The sequence below is a fragment of the Rhinopithecus bieti genome, unplaced genomic scaffold (genome assembly GCF_001698545.2).
Source record: "Rhinopithecus bieti isolate Rb0 unplaced genomic scaffold, ASM169854v2 scaffold_6439, whole genome shotgun sequence".
Lineage (NCBI taxonomy): Eukaryota > Metazoa > Chordata > Mammalia > Primates > Cercopithecidae > Rhinopithecus > Rhinopithecus bieti.
The window spans coordinates 504,769-517,008 of NW_016805421.1; the positions used below are offsets into that span (position 1 = coordinate 504,769).

Below are 12,240 nucleotides of genomic sequence, written 5' to 3' on the forward strand. Positions count from 1 at the left end.
TAAAATATAAAATGGCAAATCTGGGGAAATAAAATTAAACAGGCATATTCATAGACAGTAACCTGTAGACTTTATACATGTGAATAACTGTTCATTACTAGTACTTATATATAAACACTCAAGAAGAAAACAACTAGTTTCTTTTATAGCACAGAATATTTTAAATAATATTTTCTTCAAGAAAAAGCAGGTAATGCAGGTATAGATAATAATTTTTTTTTTTTTTTTTTAGAGACAAGGTTTCACAATGTTGCCCAGGCTGCTATCAAACTCCTGGCCTCAAGTGAGCCTACTGCCTTGGCCTTCCAAAGTGTTGGGATAACAGGTGTGAGCAACCACACCTCGCCAACAATTTTGTATTTGACATGTATATATAATATCACGTTATACAGATATTACAACTGGCTAAGGGGCTGACTCCAGATTTGTCTGTTTCGCACGGAACTGTTTCTTTGACAACAGAACTGTCTGAAGCAGGCAAATCTGGAATCAGCCCCTTAACCAGTCATTGCTCAATGGTGTCTAAGAGGGAAATGAAGTGAAGGACGCAGAACAACAAACATACTGTCCAGAAGAATTCAGAGCAGACAGACACAGCACAAGAAGATAGAAAACCAACTGGTGAAAGGATTACTAAATGGGTAATTTTCCTGTATATCACATTTCCCTGTATATATTATAGGGTATGTATCTATATAATATTTAAAAATTATTTTAAATTTAGGAACGTATGAAAATTTATTTTATATATATGTATATAATATCTCCTTTAGGTATCTTCTATGAATACATAAAAAGAAGATACACATATCCTTTAAGTTAATGGAAGGAAAACAAAAGAATAATTAGAAGTCATTAGGAACTACACAGCAAGGCAATTAGGGGAGATAGAAGGGGAAAATGATTAAGACAGATTTCAATCTTGGACTGTATTACCTAAGGCCACCTCTTCTGTGAGGAGCATACAGACGTCTAAGGAGGATGTTAAGTAGAAATTTAAGAAATACTAAGAAAATACACATGTTCGGCAGCTATTGAAGGTATAAATCAAAGAGGGAGAATTTGAGTCACATATAAGCTTAAATCTTACCAAACACCCAGAACCACATTTGACATATTCATAAGGAATATAAAAAACTTCTTCTGTGGGTTAACTACTGTACTGCAGTGTATAAATTCTAAAAGCGACTGTCTATATATTTGGTACTTCTCTCTGCATAGTAATAAAACATTACGTATTTTATCAGCTACATATCCAAAATCATATAATAACAAAATCACATTATCAAATAATATTTTATAAAATAAAAGAAGTATCCAGGTTGCAATTTAAGGAACTGGAAGCAGCTTTGGGAAAGAAATACTGGATAAACTGATAAAACAGAATATATTATCCAACTATAAATACTTAATAAACAAAAGAAGAATGTCTATGTACTTACCTTATTAACAGCGAACGCCGTAATGATATCAGATTCCTTATGAATAATTCTTGCTTTACCTCCAGGATATCCCAAATCTGCTTCTATCTAAATAAAAGGAAACAAAATCCAAAAATGCAGTGATTTTAGTAATAGAACTAATAATATGTGCCTATCTATCAATTAGTACTTGCATAAATTATTTTAAGAAACTAGATATTTCAATTCTAAAGGTACTATTGTATATGCTAATTATCCCTAAAACAAAGTTTGACAAGGGAAATTTAAATTTCTTCAAACTTGCTTTTTTACACATAAAAAAACAGCTGATACAACACACAACTTCATTAAGTGGTTATCCGCCCAAGACACAGTGAATTAACTTTAAACTATCAACACATTCTAATTATTAAAGCAAAATGTATTTACCAAGTTTCTTAGCATTATAATTCTTTAATATTATTTTAAGAAATTTAAAAGGTCAGACAGTCAATATTTTAGGTTTTGCAGATCACAAAGGGTCACTGTTGCAATTTCTTTCAAACCTTTAAAAATTCTCAGCTCATGGGCTATGTAGAGGCAGGTGAGATTTGGCCAGCTGGTTGTAGTTAACCTTCAATTTATAGAGAAACCTGAAATCCTGAACGGCAAAGTAACTTGCCCAAGTGAGTAATCATTTTAGTAGCTAAATAAACCACAATTCTATGTACTTTAGATGGGGGACATATATTTGACCTTCTGCTTACTTCAGACACAGTGTATACATCTTTGGACTTAGAAAAGAATACTATGTAAATTCAACACTTACTAAAATAAGTTGAAAAGAGGAGGCAATTGAAGAGTTGAATTGTTGCCTAATATAGGACATTATTTCATATTATCTTTTTTTTTGTTTTTTGAGATGGAATCTTGCTCTTGTCACCCAGGCTGGAGGGCAGTGGCCCACAGTCTCAGCCCACTGCAACCTCTGCCTCCCAGGTTCAAGCGATTCTCCTGCCTGAGACTCCTGCCTGAGACTTACAGGCACCTGCTACCATGCCTGGCTAATTTTTGTATTTTTAGTAGAGACGAGGTTTCACCATTTTGGCCAGGCTGGTCTCAAACTCCAGACCTCAGGTGATTCGGCGGCCTTGGCCTCCCAAAGTGCTGGGATTACAGGCGTGACCTACCACGCCTGGTCATCCTAACTTTCAATCTTTTAAAATGAATTAGGTTTGCAGACTTATTGTGAAACACATACATTATTTGAAATCAGCATACAATAAATTTACTTCCTGCAAAATTTTGATAGAAATATCACCAATGCCTGGCCATTGACCACAGAACTGATCAGAATATGCAGTGTTTTAAAAACAGCAACTAAGGTCAGGCGTGGTGGCTCACGCCTGTAATCTCAGCACTTTCAGAGGCTGAGGTGGGTGGATCACTTGAGGTCAGGAGTGCAAGAGCAGCCTGGCCAACATGGAGAAAACCTGCCTCTACTAAAAATACTAAAATTAGCTGGGCATGATGGTGCGCATCTGTAATCCCAGCTACTTGGGTGGCTGAGGTAAGAGAAATGCTTGAACCCAGGAGGCAGAGACTGCAGTAAGCTGAGATCGAGCCATTGTACTCCAGCCTAGGCAACAGAGCAAAACCCTGTCTCAAAAAAATAAATAAATAAAATAAAGGCAATTAAGATGACTGCTCAATTGGAAAGTTGAAAGAGACTTACAAGATAACCAAACCAAAATACCCCTACACAAACAAAAATCAGTCACCATATATAAAGAGTCAAATACATTCTAATCTAAAGTATAATTTACTTATGAATTTCAGTATTCGCTGAACATTCTGGTTGACTTGAGGATCAACTTGTCTTCTGAGGGAAGTCTCAGCTCTGACCACAAAAGGCTGGTCATCTGTTAATGACATACATAACAAATTCCATAGTTTATGACAAAATCCCAGCTAACCTACCAATCTGTCTGGTATCTCAAGTATACTAAATGTTCATTCTTAGGTTTTGAAGAAATTGGCGACAGAGGAAGATGATGGCTCCATGGAATAGAGGGATGTGCCACTTGCTGGTAAAGGCAGGATGGGAGATCATACCAGTTTCACCTGGGGAATTTTTTCAAACTTTACATGTATGGGAGGAAAGCTCCTGCAGGTATGAACTTCAGAAAACCTTTCTCTATGTAGGAATACATTCCTGTCCTCATTATTTACTAAGAACATTGTTTCTCAATAAGGTGGTGTCAAGATAACCTGAATAACAGTCAACTGAGGTGACTTTTTTTTTTTTAATACAAAACCTCTGAACGCCATGTCAGATACATAATCAGAATGTCATGAGGGTGGGTCAAAGAAATGGTGGTATCTCAGAAGTCTTAGATTAAATTTGTGAATGACCATAAGTGGCAGAAGGTAAGACTAGAGATAAAGGTAGAAGTTCAGGTCCTGCAGGGTCTTAAAAGACATAATAAAGAGTTCATATCCTGTTCTAAGTCAGAGAAACCACTGGTGGATTTTGAAAAGTCTGGCTATTGTGAGATAAAACATAAAGGGTTTGAGAATGACTGCCAGAAAACCAGTTAAAAGGCAACTACAGTAGCTGAAGTGAGAGATCATAGTGGATTGGATTGGGGCAGTAGGAATGGTGACAGTGATAAGTGTTTGGAATTGGGATACATTTTGTTAATGGGCTGTAATTATAGTATGATTAAAAGGAGGAAAGAAAAAGGATGAATCCTAGTTATCAGGCCTGACAGCTGGGTGAGTAAAGGTACCATTTACTGAGATGGACATAAGTGAAGGAAACAGTGGGGAGTAGGTTTGTAGCAGGCAATGTCTAGATTCGGGAAATTAGTTGGGACTAGAGAGATTTGAGAGTTGTCAGCATATAGATTATATTAATATTTAAATCGTGAGATAACCCAAAGAGAGAGTAAAGATAGGAAAGCTAAAAAGTTAGAGAACTGAATTCTGGGGCAACCAATATTTCAAGGACGGGAAAAAGACAATTCAGTAGTTATCAATTAGCTAACATAAGAAATTGAAGCGTTTGATATTATGGAAACTAAGTGAGGAAACAATTTTACAAAAATGTTATGGGTCAACACTACCAAATGATTATTAAGAAGTTGAATCATATGAAGACAGATAATTGACTACTAAATTTAGTATATTGGAAGTCAATGGTGACCATGTCTACGACAATCTCAGTGGAGTGGGCTGGAGATAATAACTAAGTTAGAGAGAATGTGATATCTGGTGAATAGGAAGGGGAGTCCACTGGGAAAGGATCATAGAGACATTCAACGGAATTGATAATGTTTTATTTCTTAAGCTGGGTGGTTTGTTTGCGGTGTTTCAACATTATTGTTTAAATCTTGAATGACTTTATAGGCAGATCTAAGTGAATTTTGCTATATCAGAGACTAGAGAAATGGAGTATTTTTTAAAGGCAAAACAGTAAAATATATTTGCTCATGCTAATGAGAATAATTTGAGAGAGGTAAACATTTACTGATGAGAAGAGAGGGAGATGGGCTTCAGTTATTAAGAACTGAAGACAAGTCCTTGGGTAGGTGAAAGCAGGTAAGATCTGTGCACAAGTGAAAGATCTGCCCTTGAATAAAAGGGTGACAGTTCACTCACTGTTAAAGGAGGCAGAAGAAAATATCTGCATATAGAGCAGAAATTAGATGATGATGGGCAGGTTAGGCTAAATCACTGCTGACTGCACTTATTTTAACAGCAAAATATATTGATATGTGGGGAGTGGGAAACAAATACTGGAAGTTTGAGGAAATGGAAGAAGTATGAAAATGAAAATGAGAAAACAAATTTGCTATAGAGCAATTTATTATGACTGCAGGGTAAATTTTATGTTAATTTGGGATTTGTGCTAATAAATTTAAAGTGAGGCAAGCTCTAGGGTCTGTGCTTTTCCTCCAAACATGTTCAGCTGCTTGAGTGCAGGCACAGAATAGGACAAAGAGTTGGGTTTAAGCATATTTGGGAATTTTCAAGGGAAGTATAGTGTAGGAAGAACAGAGATAAGGATGTTTGCAAGTGATTGATTCCATGATGGACCATGAAATCTAAGCTGGGAAGGGAAGGAAGTAGGAACATGATACAGTCAGCGAAAAACAGAGACGGAACTTGTGTGTGCTATGAACATAATTGTATTCGTTAAAGGCCTCATAACATAACATTATAGTTAAAAAAAATCACAATGAATATGGTCTTAAAAGATCTCCTAAAGTTTCAAGTCACACTTTGTAAAGATGCCATGCTTTGATTGGGCTGGATATGTGAGGAAAAAAGAATCCAAATATTAATGCTAAAAGAGATTTAAAGAGATTATGCAGATCAAAAACTAAGCACAGAATTGCTATATGATCTAGCAATTCCACTTCTGTATATATCCCAAAAAACTGAGAGCAGAGACTGAGATATTTGTATATCAATGTTCATAGCACCATTATTCACAATAACCAAGACAGACACAACTTTGTCATTTAAAAAATTTCAGGATTCTACCAAACACTTCAGAAATAACACTAATTCTATAAAATTCTTCCCAAAATTAAAGAGGAGAGAATCTCCGTCAATTCATTCTAAGAGTCTAGCATTAATCTGAGACCAACACAAACAACACTGTAAGAAAACTACAAACTAATATCCTTCATGAACATAGATGTAAAATTCTTAAAATTTTATCAAATGTAACTATATATATAAAAGGATAACACATCATAACCAAGTACAGCTTATGCTGGGAATGCTAGATTGGTTTAACATTTTAAAAAAATTCATTAACCTATCATATTAAAAAAGAAAAAAGCATGATTATCTCAATAGTAGGCAAAAAAAAAAAAAAAAAACATTTGATAAAATCCGACATCCTTTTCTTATTAAAAACTCTTAACAAAGTAGGAACGCAAAGAAACGTCCTCAAACTTATAAAGGACATCTACAACAAACCTAAAGGAAACATTTTACTTAATAATAAAAGACTGCTTTCCCCAAGATCAGAAACAAGGCAGTAATGTCTGCTGGTGATCACTTCTATTCAACACTGGACTGGAAGTTCTAAGTCAGAGTGATAAGGCAAAAAACAAAACAAAAAAAAAAAGAAAAGAAAAGAACTTAGATGAAGAATATATTTGAAGGACTTATAATACATGACTTCAAGATTTATTATAAGGTTATAGTGATAAAGACAGTGAGCTATTACCATAAAGATGGATCAATGGCCCAAAATACACTCCAGAATTAGACCTACACATCTGTGTCAGTTGATTTTTGAAAAGGTGAAAGAGATAGTTTAGTGAAAGAAAAGATAATATTTTCAACAAATAATGCTGTAAATACAGATGCAAAAACAACAACAGTAACAAAGAACTGAGGTCTATACTTCACACCATGTAAACAAATTAACTTGAAATGGATTATAGACCTAAATGTAATATTAAAACTCTAAAACACTTAGAATAGGAGAAACTCTTTGTGATCTTAGGTTAGGCAAAGATTTCTTAAATACAACACCAAAAGAAAATGAATAACCAGAACTAATACATTAGACATCATCAAAATTAGAACTTCTGCCCTTCAAAAGAACTTGTGGCTGGCTGCAGTGGTTCACGCCCCTCTTCCCAGCACTTTAGGAGGCCAAGGTGGGCAGATCACTTGAGGCCAGGAGTTCAAGACCAGCCTGGGCAACATGGTGAAACCCAGTCTACTCACCTACTAAAAACACAAAAATTAGCCAGGTGTGGTAGTGCACACCTGAGAATTGCTTGTACCTGGGAGGTGGAGATTACAGTGAGCCAAGATCACACCACTGCACTCCAGCCTAGGCAACAGAGCAAGACTTTGTTTAAAAATAAATAAATAAAATGAAAGCACTTTGTAAAGAGAATGAAAAGACAAGCCATAGAATAAGAGAAAATATTTGCAAATCACATTTCTGATAAATGATTTTTATCCAGAACACACAAATAACTGTTAAAACTGAATTAAGAAAACAAGCAACCTAATACAAAATAAATACAACATTTGAAGGCAATTCATGCAGATAGACAAATGGCAAATAAGCATGTGATAAGATGCTCGATGCAAATTAAAACCACAATGAACTACTATTACACACCTACTAGAATGGTTAAAATGAAAATATAGACTACACCAACTGTTGGTAAGAATGTAAGGCGAGGCTGGGCATGGTGGGTCACACCTGTAATCCCAGCACTTCAGGAGGCTGAGGTGGGAAAATTGCCTGAGCCCAGAAGTTTGAGACCAGCCTGCGCAATATGGAGAAACCCCACCTCTACAAAAAATAAAAATGAGCTGGGCATGGTGATGCATGCGTGTAGTCCCAGCTGCTCAGAAGGCTGAGGCAAGAGGACTGCTTGAGCCTGGGAGGTCAAGGCTGCAGTGAGCCATAATGACACCACTGCACCCAGTCTGGGAGACACAGTGAGACCCTGCCTTAAATAAAAAAAAAAATAGAATGGGATTTTGTACACCACCCATTGAGAATGTACATAAATAGTACAACCACCTTGGAAAATATTTGAATAGTTTCATAAAACGTTTAACATATACCCACCACATGATCCAGTCTTTCCACTCCTAGGCATTTACACAAGAGAAATGAAAGCATTTTTCCATACAATGTGACTTGTGCACGAATATTCAAAGCAGCCTTATTTGGAATAGGTCCAAAATAAAATTAGCTCAAGTGTTCATTAACAGGTAAACTATGGTATATCTATATAATGTAATAAGCATCATAATAAAAAGGAATGAACTACTAAAACACACAACACAGATCAATCTTGAAATAATTATGCTAAGTCAACACAGACTATAAACCAAAAATGATGTATTATATGATTCTATTTACATAAAATTCCAGAAAACAACAAATTAATCTTTAACGCCAGGAAAAAATTCGGTAGTTGCTTGGGGAAGAGGGCACAGGTGAAAGAGAAAAAGAAGGGAGGGATTAAATTCTGGGGACTGATGGATATAATCATTATCCTGGTTGTGGTGATGGTTTCGCTAGTGTAGACACATGCCAAAATTGAACAAGTTTTACACTTTCAATATATGTAGTTATTTTAGGTCAGGCATATCTTATGAAGTTTTTTAAAAAATTATATAGCAGTGGGCTTGGAAAATGCTGGCCAAAATGATGTTAACCCACCCCTCAAAAAGACTGCATTTTGACACAGCATGAAGATGACTATAGAAATACAACATTGATTATTAACATTTTATAAACAGTATCAAAACAAAAATGTTTGTATAAGAATTCCTGATACGTGGGTGGGTGCGGTGTCTCATGCCTGTAATCCCAGCACTTTGGGGGAGGCCAAGGCAGGTGGATCACCTGAGGTTGGGAATTCAAGACCAGCCTGACCAACATGGAGAAACCCTGTCTCTATTAAAAATACAAAAATTAGCTGGGTGTGGTGGCACATGCCTGTAATCCCAGCTACTCAGGAGGCTGAGGCAGGAGAATTGTTTGAACCTGGGAGGTGGAGGTTGCAGTAGGCTGAGATTGTGCCATGCACTCCAGCCTGGGCAACAAGAGCAAAACTCTGTCTTCAAAAAAAAAAAAAAAAAAGAATACCTGATAATGTGTAGACAGTGACAGTAGTAAGTAATCATCAATACCCTGGCAAGGAAAAGTGTTAATTGATTAAAAGTTTGAATTATATTCCCTCAAAACCCCCAAAGGCCACTAGAAATTTTCAAAGTATGAATCACATATACTTATTTTGCAAAAGTTTTAGTTATAATATACACCTGATATCAAATCAGGCTTTTTAATTAATTGCACAGAATCATTTCTCCTATTTTACCAAAAGACTCCCGTTGGAAAGAATAAGAGGTAGAAATTAGTAACTTTAAAATTTTTTTGAGAAATTTTCACTTAAAAATCACTGCTGAGATTGTTTTAAATACAGAATATGAAAAACATGAGTTAAATATCAACCTCATAAAGTCACAGTTGAATTGGCCAGGCATGGTGGCTCACGCCTATAATCCCAGCAGTTTGGGAGGTGGGTGGATCACCTGAGGTCAGGAGTTTGACATCAGCCTGGCCCACATGGCAAAACCCTGTCACTACTAAAAATACAAAAAAAAAAAAAAAAAATTAGCCAGGGGTGGTCATGGCTGCCTATAATCCCAGCTACTCAGGAGGCTGAGGCAGGAGAATAGCTTGAACCTGGGGGGCAGAGGTTGCAGTGAGCTGAGACTGCGCCACTTCGCTCCAGCCTGGGCGAAAGAGTGAAACTCCGTCTCAAAAATAAATTAAAATAAAGTCATAGTTGAATATGCAATCACAGAACACCTAGGAGTTATTTCATAATTATACAGATTCTCATCTTTTGTGCTTTGATTCTCAAGTACCATGAGTACTTACTATGTACCCTTAAGGCACTTTGCTACATGCTGTTGCTACCAGTAAAATAAATGCTATGTAACAGTATTTACTATATTTTTAGGAATTAATATCATAGGAGAGAATTTTAACTTCAAAATGATACTTGTAGAATTAAAATACTACTAAACAATTGCTATTGTAATCACATGTATTAAGAACTTTAGTTATATTTACTCAGAAAATTTGTAGCCAAAACAAGATACATTCAACTCCCTTTAAAATTGCATTCTCTTATCTAACAAAACAGAAATCACTTTTACAACTGCAGTATTTAAGTTGTTAAAATAAAAGGAGAATAATCTGAGGGAACAATACTTTAAATCCATTGGAAACCAAGACCAGTTTAAAACTAAAATGCAAATGCTTTGTTCTTTTGTGAAAGAATGCAATTTCTAATTTCAGTTGAATGATATTTTGTACCTTATTGATGTTTGGCTCCTCCATCATAGAATTTTTGATGGTTTCACTGTTGTCCTCTAATGACTTCATCAAGAAAGAATAACCACATGACAAAGAGTAAAGATGAGATGTAACACGCAAAATACTGGGGATTGTTTAAATGTTATATTTTAAACCAAATTTACTAGAAAAGAACACTATATAGAGTTATTATTCTTAAAATTTCATACACCTTATAAGAAGCATGTGTGAGGGTGCACGGTTAGGGGATGAGCAAAACTTAATCCCTCAGAACTCATTAACTACCACTATAATTTTATTCTATCCCTAAGAAGTTTTACTCAATTTCAAAATGTTGACATTAAAGCATGATTGAAACCAAAGTACTTTATATTAAAATAATCAGAGCTACTGGTGTCAGAGCACTATCAACAAAGTCTAATTATTCTCTTACTCGCTGCTATGTCTTATCTCCACATCTGAACCTTCAGGAAAATCTCTTGATTAGAAAATTTCAATTTCTACATTTATCTAATTCTCTTCCACTGATGAAGCCAGAAACAGTCAATAAATAGCTTGGAAGCACATATACTTCTTAAAAGGGAATAGTAGTACTTGTTAAAGAAAGAGTTGTTCCAAGACTTTTAGTTCTTCTCGGAAAGTTCAACAAAACAAAACAAAAAAACAGAAAAAGGAATTGGGAACAATGATGGGAGGTGTCAAGTCCCAAGTTTTTATTAAGAATGACTTAATCTAATTGCAGTTGTCTGTACTTTCTATTTAAATACAAAGAGAGAAGACATTCTATTTTAAAACACATGTACCAGTAAACTTTACTATACAGGAAAAGAAAAGATCTGTGGAAAACCAGGATTTTAGGGTCAGATGAAGAAACGGTAAATAAAACTTCATTTTCAAAACACATAAAGAAAGAAAGAGCAGTTCTCAGAATACTCTCCCAATCACCTTGCTATCCAAAAATACAGGGCCTGTTCATATACGTATCTCTTAACCACCTTGGAAAATCACGTGGACTTCAACTAACTATTTAAGTATAATCAATCATTTTAGAAAAGATAAGAGATGGAAGGTGATTTGTTAATACTAAAACTAGGTAGTATCTTTCCAGTAAAGATTAATTTTAACACAAACTTATAAAGAATTCTATTTAATTCCATTCAAAATCTATGCTTTTTACTATGTAACATTTTCTTTCATATTCTTTTATCAAAAAGGGACATATTTTTTAAGAGTATCACTATCAAGAATAAAACAAAGCATAACAACAAACTTTTAATACACTACCTTAATTGTGTCAGGTTTAAATAAAACTTATTAAAACACTGCCAAAGTAAGGGCATATTATAGTCATTTTGAATTAAAAACCAAAATTCAAAGAAAACATTTAGCTTACTGATAGTCACAAACTGTCAGTTCCAACATTTCATATTCATGTTCATGCTTCTTGATTAAAATAATTACAATAAAAATTTAATTTTTAAAATTTTCTTTGAGATATGAAACTCAAAGAATAACAGAAATTTTAAAATGGTGCAGTTATATTTTTATTTGCTACGTTTATGTATTCTGCTTCGATTATATTATATTCCTTTAATGATTTCTTTCCTGGATCAACTAGACAATCTAACAGATTTCAATAGTTTCTTTGTATTGTTTTGCAGAACTACTTCATTTCCCAAATACCCAAACATATCAGCAGTAGAAAAAAATAAGATTTTTGTCAGATTAGTCAAATATGCAATTTTTTTTTAAAAAAATCCAAATAAACAAATGAAATACATTCATTGTTTGTCTACATTTCAATATTATTACCAAAGGTACTCAGGTCAAAATTCTTTAAGTTTCAGCAAGAATACTACACACTATTTCCCGACCTTAGTTTGATTGAATACATTACCAAATGAGGCAAATAGTAAATAATAGCACATTACAGGTTTCCCACTTAAAATG

The 12,240-nt window shown here is 34.7% G+C and overlaps 1 protein-coding gene across 1 annotated transcript in view; it reads right to left on the reverse strand.

Annotated features, from left to right (window-relative positions):
• DMXL1 (Dmx like 1) overlaps positions 1-12,240 on the reverse strand; it is a 185,310-nt gene that overhangs the window by 37,032 nt on the left and 136,038 nt on the right. Inside the window, 2 exon segments of the mRNA XM_017872341.1 lie at positions 1,443-1,529; positions 10,291-10,353. Coding sequence (XP_017727830.1) covers positions 1,443-1,529; positions 10,291-10,353 — 150 coding nt within the window.